The sequence below is a fragment of the Chelonoidis abingdonii genome, chromosome 2 (assembly GCF_003597395.2).
Source record: "Chelonoidis abingdonii isolate Lonesome George chromosome 2, CheloAbing_2.0, whole genome shotgun sequence".
In the NCBI taxonomy this organism is placed as follows: Eukaryota; Metazoa; Chordata; order Testudines; family Testudinidae; genus Chelonoidis; species Chelonoidis abingdonii.
Genome location: NC_133770.1, coordinates 77,547,751 through 77,562,991, shown reverse-complemented (window position 1 = coordinate 77,562,991; position 15,241 = coordinate 77,547,751). Strand labels below are relative to the sequence as shown.

The 15,241-nt window shown below is 41.1% G+C and overlaps 1 protein-coding gene across 1 annotated transcript in view; it reads right to left on the bottom strand.

Moving 5' to 3' along the window:
* Window positions 1-15,241, bottom strand: part of ZCWPW2 (zinc finger CW-type and PWWP domain containing 2) — a 134,475-nt gene that overhangs the window by 51,047 nt on the left and 68,187 nt on the right. The window contains exon 4 of the mRNA XM_032790018.2: window positions 10,169-10,230. Within this exon, the coding sequence (XP_032645909.1) occupies window positions 10,169-10,230 (62 nt within the window). The remainder of the gene's footprint in view (window positions 1-10,168; window positions 10,231-15,241) is intronic.

Genomic DNA, 15,241 nt, shown 5'->3' with positions numbered 1-15,241 from the left:
GTCCAACTCTGGTAACCTTCTCTATATAAACACCTTATCTCTGGAGTAATTTCATCCACAAATTGAGCTACCATCTCTATGTGGACAATTCACAAATGTACTTCTTTACTTCAGACTTTTCTTCTGTCCAAATTAAAATCTTGGCCTGTCTCTCTGCCATTTCCTTGTGGATATCTAGCCATCAGCTCAAACTCAAAATGGCTAGAACAGAGCGCTTAATCTCTCCTCTTCCCCAAGCCATCTCTTTCTCAATGACTGTAGACAACACCACCATAACTCAGCCCATAACTTGGACATCATCTTCAACTCTGAACTCTCTGTAGGACCTCACATCCAGACTGTGTCTAAGTCTTGCTGATTCTATTTGCACAGTACCTCTGAGATACAGCCTCTCATCCATCCAAACAATCAACTCTCATCTAAATTTTCATCTCACATCTTGATTACTGCATCATTCTTTTCTCTGGCCTTGACAAATGCCCTGAGCATAGCCATTAAGAATGCAGCTGAAAAGATAATTTTCTTAGTCTGTTGCTTTGACGATGTCACACACACCCCTCTTTGCATCCCTCCACTCGCTCCCTCTTCACTATTGTATCAAACATAAACTACTTAACTTCACTTTCAAGGTCCTTCACAACCTATCTCCACCCTACCATTGTCTCTCATTCAGCACTAAGAGGTCACCCACCTCCAACTGAGCCATGATGCTACCCTGTACTACTCACTTGTTAAATACACAAATAACCATCTTCATCCTTTCTCCTATGCTGCTTCCCATAAAGATCCACAAAACTAACTTATTATCTTTCCTCAAAATTCTCCACAGCCAAGATGCTTACAAAAAAAATAACAGTAAGGGTGCTGGTATGCTGAGATCCCTACCTATCTTACTGACCAATACTGTTTCATTGTTTCCATGTACTCCCTCATCTGTCTATATTGATCTGTTGTCTCTTGTCATAGCGTCTGTCTTTTTCTTGGGTTTGTACAACACCTAGCACAACAGAGTCCTGGTCCATGATTAGAACTCGCACTATGATAACATAAATAAAATAACAATATTTCTAGCATAAATAAACTACTGAATAGCATACATAAGGATAACTCCACTGATGCCCTATTATGGGCCTCCATTTCCTTCCGAACTCATGATTGGCTTCTGCAATGGAATTCTACAATATTACAATACATTAAAAATAAACATTTCCTGTATTATATAATTCAGAAACTTCACTGAGCTCTTAAGTTTCTTCTTCTTATCTAGTTTTGAAAATCACTTCCATCAGAATTGCATTAAATGGTGGGGAGGTTTGTTTTGGTTTTTTTCCAGTCTTTATTCAGGGTGTTTTGTCCTATATTATTAGACTCCACTTGATAATCTAAACTATCCACTTCTTATGTTAAAATTTCTATTTTCATTTCTATCAATGAAATAGAAAATTTTAATTAATCCATCTTGTGTTAAAAGTCTCCAAAGAAGCAATGTATTGATCCATCTGACAAAAATTCGACAAATACCATAGTAGCAATTGTGGTATAAATACATAGACAAAATTATTTCAGTGTTTCTAGTAATGGTGGTAGTGATGAGAATGTTGATGGAGCTTGAAATGCAGACCCTGAGTTGCCAGCTTTAACAAACTTTCATTTTTAGTCCTACGTTTATTCAAGGTGTATCATCTTATGAAATCAAGTCAGTGTTCAAGTATTATTTGTCCTTTAGGCCAAGAGTTCTCTAAATAGGAATCCGACTAGCTCAATCCCCTGATTCTTGCTATTCTGCATAATCCCAGGGAATGTTACCATGGTAAAGTGATTAGTAGTTCTGTTTTTTTTTTTCCAAGAGAAAATGTTCTCAAACATGAGATCCTATATGTTAATCTCTTTATTTAGATTTTTTTCAATAGATGTGTTAATTTCAAATTGTTCATCGTGGCATACAAAGCGCTAGAAGAAAAAAAACCAGAAAAATAAAAAGAAAGAGGAAAAGAAAAATGATGTGCTGCGGTACTTCCAGATGCCAAGTGTAGACCATATAGCTTCCAAAAAGGCTGAACCACACCCACAACACCAGAAGTCTACAAGAAAGAGAGTCTGGAAAAGAAACCTTATTACTGAAAACTAGCAATCAGTCAAATATCATTGCTCTGAGTCTGGTGAAGCCTGACTCCATTCCAGAGGGATAGAACAACCACAGTCTAGTCTAAATCTAGGTCCTTCCTTTTCTGAGAGACATGGACCATCCCTCCCACTTCCCAAGTGGTTGAATAGTCTGTAAATCAGTGTTTCTCAAACAGGGGGTCCTGACCCAAAAGGGGGGGTCACAAGTCTATTGTAGGGGGATATTAGTATTGCCACCCTTACACCTACGCTGCCTTCAGAGCCGGGTGGTCAAACAGCGGCGGCTGCTGGCCAGGCACCCAGCTCTGAAAGCAGTGTTACCACAAAAAGCAGCACAGAAGTAAGGGTGGCATAGTATGGGGCAGTTGTCACTTTTTTGGGAAAGTCATCACAGCCTGAAATATTTTCAAAGGGGGGCCCAGCAAAAAAAGTTTGAGAACCCCTACTGCTACTGACCCAGGAAGGGCAGTAGGAAGCGAGGGGGATGACAAAAACCCAGTTTGTTGCCTGGTTTTTGATTAATTCAAGGAAACTTAGACAGTCCCTCTAACTCCTCAAATGGTTAAACGATACATTAACTAAACTTTTATTCTCCAGGAACATGCAGTTTTCCCTAGCTAACTGTGCTTTCCAGAACTTATAAAACTAGAATTGTTTAGGCATAAAGGAATTCTGTTCTAATTTTATCCAAGTAGCCATTTCTGATATCTGTTTCTTCTTATTTACTATTTTCTCCAATTATTAACTATAGCCAGACAACCTTCCTTACAGGTTTAGCACTTCTGGCAGGAGTTGTAGGGTAGAGCAGATTTGAGTATGTGCCTTCCAGGAAGACCATTAATCCCTTCCTAGCCTAACCAGTACAAAGTTTTATACGCTCCATTTCTCCAAGTAAATGGGCTGTGTATTAAGACAAATGTGCTCAAAAGTGAGAGTGAGAAATGGAATTCTTAGCCTCAAAAAGCAATTGAATGCATAAAACAAGATATGAGTGGGAATGGTGCACAACATCCACTGTTCCCTTTTTGTAAGGTTTGAGATAGTCCTACCAGCCACTTCCCTACCACTCTCCAGGATTGCCCACGGTCCTAACACAACTTGGCTCCATAACAAGTCCAATATCTCCCTGTACTGTCGAGTGATTGCATTCTCACAAACAGTAGAAATGCAGCATTTTGGCTCTTACGTTTCAACATACAGGAAATCAAGAGGTTGGCTCTAGTGTTATTAGGAATATCACACTACTTTTAATATCTTCAAGAAAGGTATCCTTGTGCAGAAAAAAATGAAGTGACTTATTTGATTATGAAATTAATGAGGGATTTACTCTCAAGCTCTAGTTATGTTGTCTAAAAGAAAGGAGACTTAACTGTTTCCATATTCTTGGTATTATAAAACATTTTAGCAAAATAAATTAATTTTTTCTAGCACATCTACATCCAGAAGTACACAACTATAAGTTGTCTTCTACATTCTGTCAAAATGGGACAGAGAGAGAGAGAGATCAGATCTGTTACTCTGCAAGGCCTGTCTCTCTTGAAGAGGAAAGGGTGAGCTGAGGACCAAAATGTATGCATTAAAAATGAGTATCTGATGATGGAGTAGAATTTTTCTTCTGGTTTTTGGGGATGCTACTGTTTTTATTTCTGTATTTTTAATATATGCTAAATTCATAGATTTTAAGCACAGATCATTTAGTCTGACTTCCTGCATAATACAGGCCAAAGTATCTCACCCAATAGTTTCTGCATCAAGCCCATAACTTCTGTTTGAGATATAGTATATATTTTAGAAAGATACCAACTCTTGATTTAAAGACAAAGTAATAGAAAATATATCATATCTCTCAGTAAGTTCCAATGGCTAGTTATCCTCTTGGTTAAAAATGTGCATCTTACCTCTAATCTGAATTTGTTTAGCTTCACTGTCTAACCACTGGATTATGTTATGCCTTTTTCTACTAAACTACAGAGCCATCTTTTCCCCCTGTACATACTTATCAATCTCCTTTTAACTTTCTCTTGGATATACTAAATAAATTGAGCTTTTGAAGTCTCTCATTATAAGGCATGTTTTCCAGACCGCAAATCTTTCTTGAAGTTTTTCTGAGCCCTTTGCAATTTTTCAAGATCTTTTCTGAGGATGGAAACCAGAACTGGAGACTGTATACTGCTAATACCATCTATAGAGGTAGTATCACCCCCCTATTATAAGGTCCCTGCAGATCTAGAACCCAGACCTGCAGAGATACCAGGCAGCTGACCTCTTCTGCCTGCCACCCAGCAGAAGCTGTAACCCATTTGTTCTTCACTGTGGACACAGACCATGGGTAGCTCCACCTCAAGGGTTTGACAAACAGCAGCCTCATGACTCCTGATTGGCTCCTTGCCCTATATAAATTCAAGGGGGCATTCGAGGAAGTGTCCAGGAAACAGTGTGAATTTCCTATAGCTGCCATGACTGTTCTTGAATGCCTGGCTATGACCTTGACTAGATTTGAACTTTGCCTCTTGACAGGATCCAGAAACCTGGCTTGGAATCTGATCCTGGCCTGGAACCTATGAACCCCTCTGCTACTCCCATCCTCGGGTGTGTCCCTGTTCTGACTCTTGACTCTGACTACCTTTGGATCCTGACACTGCCTCCTACTTGGTATTTTCCTGCTTACACGAACAAAGATGACATTCACTCTGGGATCTCATGTTTAGGTGATTATCTGTTACTCCTAAGTGCTTTTCAATGTCACTGTATTCCAGGATTCTGTCTTCCATCTTTAAGCCTGATCTATATTATCTCCTCATAAAGGTATGACCTTGCATTTTGCTGCATTAAAACACACATTGTTCAAAAAAGCCTAACTTTCCAAGCGATCGAGATAGATCTGTGTAACTGAGCTGAACCCATCATTATTTACCACTCCACCAACGTCTGTGTCATCTGGAAACTTTACTAGCAATGATTTTATATGATAAGGCACTTGGAGCTTTGGGTGGGTGCACTTTTAATTAGTTTATATAATCTAAATAATAAATAAATATAATTTAATTAAATATGGCAACACGACTTGTACACAATGAAAACTAAAGGACATATTTTCCAAAGAATTCACCACTTGCATTTACAACCATAATATCGAGAGAGCTCAGCTCTCAACCTTCTGGTCTTTTGGAAATCTGGCCACTTATTTTGGTATCTGTGAGTGTGTCTACCCTGCAGTTGGAGTGTGTGATTGCAGCACAGATAGGCATACCCTAGCTATCTGAGCTACCGATAGAAGTGAAACCACAGGAGCAGGTGCTTCAGTGTAATCTATAGAAGCCTGCCCAGGGCCCTGAATACTTACTTGGGTAGCCCATGCTGCTACCACTTCACTATTAGTGGTAACTGTGGTAGCTAGATTAAAGCTAGCTCAGGTATGACTACACGCACGGCAATCACACCTCCAACTGCAGGGTAGACATACCCATAGACACCAAAATAAGTGACCAGATTTCCAAAAGACTGGAATGTTGGACACTAAGTTCTTTTGAAAATGTTAACAACTCACAGCTTCAAGCCATAGCTAGATTAAGAAAATAGTTAAAACATGTTAGTTAATGTATTTTTTAAACACAATTTATTTTCCTAGTCTAGCCATAACCTAAATGGAAGTTCAACTCTCTCAAAAATCTAGCCTTTAAACATCCGATTGTCTGTCTGAGAATTATCAGGGCTCACTAACAGGCACAGGAGAGTTCCTGTGTGTTCTAGTGTCTCTAAAATTTACTTCAGATCTTTTAAAAAAAACAAACCCTCCATCTATATTTGACTGTACCTAGTGGAGTTTTCCACTATTACTAGCCTCAAATCTGAGGCTTTGGAGGCCTTCATTGCAGGGGTTGTAGCAAGAAGGCAGGGCACATGCATAGGGCATTGTTTAATTTTTTTCAGTGTTTTGCTTTGAACTGTTAGGGATTTGTTTTTCTAGCATTTAGTAAAGACTTATCAAATGCTAGAAAGGCAACCTGTAACACATAGTATAACCAATTTTAACATGCATATATATACATAAATAAGGAACTTTATATCCCAGTTGTTAGATCACATTCATATGTAACTCAGAGGGGTGAAAGTAACTTCAAATAAGAAATAAGCAGATGTGGTCTAGATGAAATTATTGTAATGTGGTTGCACAATTGGTTGAAACTCTGTACTCAGAATAGTTATCAATAGTTTGCTGAGAGGTTTTATCTAGTGGAGTCCCTCAGGGGTTAGTACTAGTCAATATTTTCATTCATGACTTGGACCACAGAATAGAGAGTATTCTTATAAATATGCAAATAACACCACAGTGGAAGTGGTTGGAAGACAGGATTAGAATCCAAAAGGACCTTAACAAATTAGAAAATTGGTCTGAAATCAATAAGACAAGTGCAAAGTTAGGAAGGAAAATCAAATCCACAACTACAAAATGGGGAATAAATGGCTATAAGGTAATACTGCTGAAAAGGATCTGAGGGTTATAATGGATCACAAACAGAATGAGTCAACAACATGATGCAGTTGTGAAACAGGCTAATATCATTCTGGGGTGTACAGGAGTGGCATCAGAGTTTCTGGCACCTTAGGCAGAATTTGGGGGAGCGGCATTTTGTGCGCTCCCCATGGGGTGCACACTAGCTTCCGGTTCCACTCCCATCGCGCCGCCGAAGAAGGACCTTCCGCCGAAATGCCGCAGGCGACAGCGGCAGTCACTGAGCTGCTCAATTGCCTGCCGCTGTTTTCCACGGCACGTCAGCAGAAGGTCCTTCTTCAGCAGCGCAACACGAGCAGAACCGAAAGCTCCTGTATGCCCCGTGGGGAGCGCACAAAATGTCACCCCCCGAATCCTGGCGCCCTAGGCGACCACCTAGGGTCGCCTAATGGAAGCGCCGGTGCTGGGGGTGTATGAACATGCATCTTGTATCTAATACACAGGAGGCAACTGCCCTGCTCTGCTTGGCACTGGTGAGGCTCAGCTGGAGTACTGAGTCCAATTCTGAGCACTACACCTTAGGAAAGATGTGGACAAACTGAAGAGTCTAGAGAAGAGCAACAAAAATGATAAGGCTTAGAAAACCTAACCTAGAGGAAAGATTAAAAACATTGGGCATGTTTCTTCTTGAGAAAAGAAAACTGAAGGTATGTCTACACTCTGAGATGATTCAAATTTTACAGAAACCAGTTTTTTAAAACAGATTGTATAAAGTCGAGTGCATGCGGCCACACTAAGCACATTAATTCGGTGGTGTGCGTCCATGTACCGAGGCTAGCGTCGATTTCCGGAGCATTGCACTGTTGGTAGCTATCCCATAGCTATCCCATAGTTCCTGCAGTCTCCCTCACCCATTGGAATTCTGGGTTGAGATCACAATGCATGATGGAGCAAAAACAGTGTCGTGGGTGATTCTGGGTAAATGTCGTCACTCAATCCTTCCTCCGTGAAAGCAATGGCAGACAATCATTTCGTGCCCTTTTCCTCTGGATTGCCCTGGCAGACGCCATAGCATAGTAACCATGGAGCCCGTTTAGCCTTTTGTCACTGTCACTGTATGTGTACTGGATGCTGCTGACAAACATGGTAATGCAATGCTACACAGCAGCATTCATTTGCCTTTGCAAGGTAGCAGAGACGGTTACCAGCTCTATTGCACCGTCTGCTGCTTTGGAAATTGGCGATGACTGTTACCAGTCATATTGTACCGTCCACTGCTGTCATGGGTGCTCCTGGCTGGCCTCGCTGAGGTCGGCCGGGGGCTCATGGACAAAAATGGGAATGACTTCCCAGGTCATCCCCTTCTTTATGTTTTGTCTAAAAATAAAGTCAGTCCTGCCTAGAATATGGAGCAAGTCTACTAGAGAACCAGAGAGCACAGCAGCTCCGGGTCAGAGCCCCAGATATCCCACAGAAATGATGAGCTGCATGCCATTCTAGGGGGTGCCCCTGCAACAACCCAACTCATTGCTTCCCTCCTCCCACCCCCCTCCTGGGCTACCGCGGCAGTTATCCCCCCATTTGTGTGATGAAGTAATAAAGAATGCAGGAATAAGAAACACTGACTTTTTAGTGAGAGAAAATGGGGAGGCAGCCTCCAGCTGCTACGATATTCCAGGCTGGACATCTCCATTACTCATTAAACGGTGGTGGAGAGAGGAGCTCAGCCTCCAGTTGCTATGATGAGGACCGTTACCAGCCCTATTGCACCATCTGCCAGGACTGAATCTCCAGGACATAAAGCTTAAAGAAGGGAGTGACCAGGAGTCATTCCCATTTTTGCCCAGGCATCCCCAGCTGACCTCACCGAGGCCAGCCAGGAGCACTCACAGAATGACAATGAGGATGGCTATCAGTCATATTGTACCATACTGTCTGCCACAGGGGAGGGGAGGGGAGAGGATGCTGCTGTTTAGCGCTGCAGCACCCCGTCTACCAGCAGCATCCAGTAGACATATGGTGACATTGAAAAGAGGTGAGAAACAATTTTTTTCCCTTTTCTCTGGGAGCGGGGGAGGGGGGGGTGTAAATTGACGACATATTCACTGAACCACTGGCGACAATGTTTTTGACCCTTCAGGCATTGGGAGCTCAGCCAAGAATGCAAATGCTTTTCGGAGACTGCAGGAACTGTGGGATAACTTGAGTCCTCAGTCCCCGCTATCTCCCTCCATGAGCGTCCATTTGATTCTTTGGCTTTCCATTACGCTTGTCACACAGCACTGTGTTGAGTCCCTGCTGTGGCCTCTGTCTATCATAGAGATTTTTTCAAATGCTTTGGCATTTCATCTTCTGGAATGGAGCTCTGATAGAACAGATTTGTCTCCCCATACAGCGATCAGATCCAGTATCTCCCGTACAGTCCATGCTGGAGCTCTTTTTGGATTTGGGACTGCATAGCCACCCGTGCTGATCAGCGCTCCACGCTGGGCAAACAGGAAATGAAATTCAAAAAGTTTGCAGGGCTTTTCCTGTCTACCTGGCCAGTGCATCCGAGGTTCAGATGCGCTTTCCAAGAGCGGTCCACAATGGTGCACTGTGGTATACCCGCCCGGAGCGCCCAATCACTTGTCGAGTGTCGAATTGCGGCCACACTAACCCTAATCCGACATGGCAATACCGATTTCAGCTCTACTCCCCTCGTCGGGGAGGAGTACAGAAATCTGTTTTAAGAGCCCTTTATATCGATATAAAGGGCTTCGTTGTGTGGATTGGTGCAGGGTTAAATCAGTTTAACGCCGCTAAATTCGGTATAAACACGTAGCGTAGACCAGGCCTGAGGGGGGACCTGATAAAGCTTTCAAATACATTAAGAGGTGTTATAAAAAGGAGGATGATCCATTGTTCTCCATGTCCACTGAAGGTAGTACAAGAAGTAATGGACTTAATCTGCACCAAGGAAAATCTCTCTAGGTAGATATTTGAAAGATTTTCCTAACTGTAAGGGTAGTTAAGCTCTGTAATAGGCTTCCATGTGAGGTTGTGAAATCTCCATAACTGGAGGTTTTTAAGAACAGGTTGTATGAACACCTGTCAGGGATGGTCCAAGTTTACTTGGTCCTGCCTCAGCACAGGGGTCTGGAATGGATGACCTCTCAAGCTCCCTTCCAGTCCAACATTTCTATGATATGATGAAACCTATAAAACAGACATAGACGTACCAGCCAGAAGTTTTAATTTCACCTTATGGGCACTAAAACACATGACTGAAATCATATTACAATTGTTTTTAATATTCACTTGTAGATTACTTGAGAATAAAACACCTGAATCATTGCAATAGTGTATCAGTTGCAAATAATACTTTTACTACTCCTACCAAAAAAAAGTAAAGGCATGACTGAACTTTGGAAAGAAGAATCATTTTTTCAAGTACATAAAAATTTGAGGACCTAAAAATAGTTGACAGTGGCTAAACTGACATAATATTTAAAAAATGAGTTTGAAAAAATGTCTTCCATATGGCTTTTTAATCAAAAAGGAAATGGGAGTTGATCATTTAAGTTTGTATTTTAAAAGATAAGGTCTTACTCTTCTCTTGGATACCACTGTGTCATTACTGGCTTCTGTTTTATCCTCTAACACTCCTGCCCCTGAAAAACATTGTGAAACCAATACAAATAAATATTGAATATTATTCTTGGCAAATAGAATATAAATTGTTGTAACTGTTTATAAACATATTTACACTATTGAAATATCGAACAGTACAGTCATAATTGATTTTAGTAGGTCATATTAATATTACAATAATCAAAGGGTTTGTATGAAATCATTTTGACTCTGATTTTCAAAAAAGAGTCTTTCTTGTGGGAACAATTTGTATCCACAATATATTACCCAAATAAACATTGGGTTTTTTACACTGTTTCTGCGTATTTACTACCACAAAATAGATTATACATATTAGGGTAGAAATAAAGATGGATTCTTCTTGAATAAAGGTATGAACCAAGATGTGAAACTGTTCTCAAACATACCATACATTACGAAACTGCCATGTATAAATTTTCTTCTTAACAAGGAATGGATTATCTCTAACTATAATTTCTATAGTTTCTTAATTGATTGCTCAAATCTCCATCCTTTTAGGAGATCTGTATGCAATCTGATATAGATATTAAGATTTCATTATGAGCACTGTCTCTCTTCCCTAAAGCAAGCATTCATTATATGAACATTCCATCTCAGATGTGGTCACTACTGTCAGACCTCTAAGTAATTTAAAACGTGGGCCAGTAAGTGTGTGTTACATGGTACAATGTTTCATCAATAAGTATGTTACTTAAATATCTATAGTTTAGACACTTGAGTTGTTGCCTACAGAAACACTCAATTTTGAGACTGAGGAACAGTAACTAGAGTAGAGTAACTGATTATTTAAAAAAAAAAAAAGGAGGAGTCCTTGTGGCATCTTAGAGACTAACAAATTTATTTGGACATAAGCTTTCGTGGGCTTCATCAGATGTATGTTGTAAAAATTACAGGAGCAGGTATACATACATGAAAGGATGGGGGTGCTTTACCAGTATTAGGTCAGTCAAACCAGTTACATCAATTAACAGCAGGATACCAAGGGAGAAAAATTACTTTTGAAGTGGTAGGAGAATGGCCTATTACAGACAATTGACAAGAAGGTGTAAGTAACAGTAGGGAAAAATTAGTATTGGGAAAATTAAGTTTACCATATATACTCGTTCATTAGCCCATTTATTTATACGCTGACCACCGAAGATGGCTAGGTAAAAATAGCAAAAACTGTATGACCCTTTAATAAGCCGACCCTATACTTCAGAGGTTGGCAAACTTTGACTCCTGGCCCGTTAGGGTAAGCCACTAGCGGTTTGCCTTTTCCAGCCAATGGGCTGGGAATGGCGAACCACGGCCACAGGGAGCCAATTTAAATAAAATACAGGGAGATGTATTTATATCTGCTCCTGTATTTTTTACTTCATACATCTGATGAAGTGGGTTCTAGCCCACAAAAGCTTATGCCCAAATAGATTTTTTAATCTCTAAGGTGCGACGAGGACTCCTCATGTTTTTGGGTAATACAGATTAACACAGCTACCACTGAAACCTGAATATTTTAAAAAATCCTTTTATAAAAGGCTGCCTATACTTTGCCACAAATCCAAGTAATATTGTTTACAACCTATGTATAAGAACTTCAGCTTATTCCATAATAAATTTCATTAATGAAAATATACTCAGCATAAAACGGTAATATTCCAGAAGTTATGTTTACAAACTTATTTAAAAGTCTGCAGCTCACACTTTATTTTTAAACTGATTAACAATTATAGGCCAAATGTCTTTCTTTCCTTTTTTTTTGACACCTCAGCTTTCGTAGTTTGCTATCAGAAGAACTGATATGCCTTCTCTGTCCATCACAGGTAAGTCTATTTTGTTAAAACTATCTTCTCTGGGTATCAACAGAACACAGGTAATTCATTGTTCAGACAAGTAACAAAAAGGTTTACCACTGATTTCCTCTACCACAGGGAGAACTGAACAATTCTCCCTGATCCAGAGACCCAGTATGAAGGGTCTACAGAAGATTTTGTTCTCTTGGGATCATGTTTTTCCGCTATTTTGCAACAAGCGAGGAGGGATGCCTAGAGGCAGTTTACTTGATGGTCCACTGGAATCTAGACATGTTTTCAGATACAAAAAGACTAAGAGAGACATCAGTATATTCAGAACTGCCCTTGTCTCCAGTAGACACAAAATGGGTGTGGTAATATCTTTTATTGGACCAACTTCTGTGCGTGAAAGAGACAAAGTCTGTGTCTCTTACCCACAGAAATTGATCCAATAAAAGATATTACCTCACTCATGTTACCTCTTGAATAACCTGGGACCTACACTGCTATAACGATGTTGCATACAGCATACCTCTAGTACACAGATGTGTAAGACCTATACCTGGAGAAATCAAGTAACGGTGTGAAACTCTAATGCATGAACTTCTCATACAGGTATGGACCCTCAAAGGTGCAACACTTCGGATGGGCAGTGTAAGCTGATACAGTTCCCATCTTGTTCTAAAAAGAACCTACTCTTGTTGGGTCAGATCTGACACTGGTGTAAATCAATATAATTCCATTGAAATCATCTTCCTAGAGTACCTTTTGTCACCTTCCTGGAGTAGATTTATCATTAACTCAGATGCCAACAAATATGTAAACCTCAGCCTAAGCTTTATACCTAAGATTAGCTCTTTCTAAGGTCCCTAAACCGATCTCAGTATACTAAACTCCAGTTGCTTCTGTCCAGAGAGCAACTCCCCCAAGTGGACTCAATGAGCTACACTTGCCCCAGTGAATCAGCAGAACTCAAATAGCATCTCACAGCAGAGTTCCTAAACGGTGTGAGTCGGTGTTGGGAATTCCTTATCAGAGACAGAGATTACTAACTGGTAACTCTTCTTGAAGAGTCATCTCTGCCCATGTGCACTTGTGGACTTGGCAGCCCCAGTACCAAGCTACCAGAATCTTTACCAAAGCTGTGGGCCTGCGTGAATACCCCTTGGAGACATAAGTGTTTGACATCTGAGAGTGTATAGCCCCCACCGACTGCTTCAGTACCTTCTCCTGAACTGCAGCATCATACTCTAAGAGGAGAGCTCTGTGTGAATGCACTGGAGTAACTCTCAAAGAACAGCTCTTTCTTTCTCGGGCCTCATAAGGGTCAGGAAGAGAAAAGTGCCAGGAGTCAGAGCAAGGGCACACAGTGGTCAAGGACATGCTCTCAGTAGTACTGTGACCTGTATCCAGACAAGTTCTAAAGAAAGTAAGGTACTAAGAGTGTCTGCTAGGCAGATCTAAGAGAGTGGGTTCCTAACATTCTTCACTGTGGAAAAGAAGGAACAGAAGTGATTAGAGACTGCACTCACAGCCTCAGATGTCAGATGCCTCAAGTCACTAGCTTCAAAAGATTCTGACTTCATCAGAGGTTCTGTGAGCTTGACGCTAGCGGCACCAAGTCTGCAAATGCATGGAGATCCTTGAGAAGAAAGAATCGTTACTTACCCTCCAGTAATTGTTCTTCTTTGAAATGTTGGACTACTTGTTGACATCTCTGGTGCACATGTGCCCCATGCACATGAGATCAGAATCTTCTGAAAAGTAGTGTCCATTGGAGCTGCGCCTGTGCCCTGTATGTTTTATAGCACTCTGTAGCCTAGGTTCTAAAAGACAGGGTGAAGTGGCTGCAGCCACTCTTCAGTTCTTTCCCCAGAACAGAATTCACAATGACAAGGCCTCCACAGAAACAGGGATGGAAGGCAGGTTGTGAAATATATGTGAACAATACATCTTACAATTACTGTAGGGTATGTATCTTTCTTTCATCTTTGAGAGACCATCCATGTATATTCCACTTCTGGTGACTCAGAAGCAGTAACTCATTATCCTGGATGTTAGAGCTCAGATTCTTCTGAAATGATGACTGCAGGACAGCTCTGCCAAAAAGTACAATGGATCTATAGCTTATACTAAGTATAATGGTTTGAGCAGGATGACAATGTGAGGTCTCTTCCAACCCTAATCTTCTATGATAATGCTGAATGAAGCTGCTAATTGAACTCCAAGTAGCTCCTTTGCAATTCTCTTTGTAACTTTGCAGTGATGCAGCAGAGGCTGTGTGAGCTTTGGTGGAATGGGTCCTAACCTGTCCAGGTGGGTCTACGTAAACCACCACATAGCATCGTTTAATACAGTCAGAGAACTATTTTGACAGTCATTGAGAGAAGACTGATTCACCCTTCATTCTGTCAGCAATTGCTAGGAACAATCTAGGAGAGTTCTGGAACAACTTTGTTCTGTACCAATAGTATGGAAGACCCATGACAATACTCAATATGTGAAGTTCAGCTTCTCCCTAAGTGGAAGCTTGGATCAGGCTTGGAGAAGAAGGCTGGTAGATAGATCATTTAATTAAGATGACAGTCAAACCACTTAATGGAAATAAATAAATAAATAACAGATGAAGTCATACTATAGAATACTGTACAAGGTGGTCCTGCTTTGAGACCCTGTACCTTCCCTATCCTTCAGCCAATTTTATGGCCACTAGGAAGGTAGTCTTCATGGAGAGGTGGTACAAACAGCAGGTCATCAAATGTTCAAAAAGAGGTCTGACCAATCCTATTAAAACAATGTTAAGGTCTCAGGAGGGCAGGGTCTCTCTGACTGGGAAAAAGACAGGAATGAGTCTTGAGAAATCTAGCTACTATTAGTTGAAAGAAGGCGGTGTAGTCTTCCACTGCGGGGTGATGAACAGAGATAAACATCAGGTGCAGTCTTAAAAAGCTGTTGAGAAGTCTTGTACAGTTTAAGGTGAGTAGGTAGCCCAGGATGGCAACCAGTGCCCAGACAGAGAAAACAAGGTTACTCACCTTTGTAACTGTTGTTCTTCGAGATGTGTTGCTCATATCCATTCCAGTTAGGTGTGTGCACGCCGCGTGCACAGCCGTCGGAGAAACTTTTACCCTAGCAACACTCGGCAGGTCGGCTGGGCGCCCCCTGGAGTGGCGCCACCATGGTGCCGCATAAATACCCCAGCCGACCCGGCCACCCTTCAGTTCCTTCTTGCCAGCTA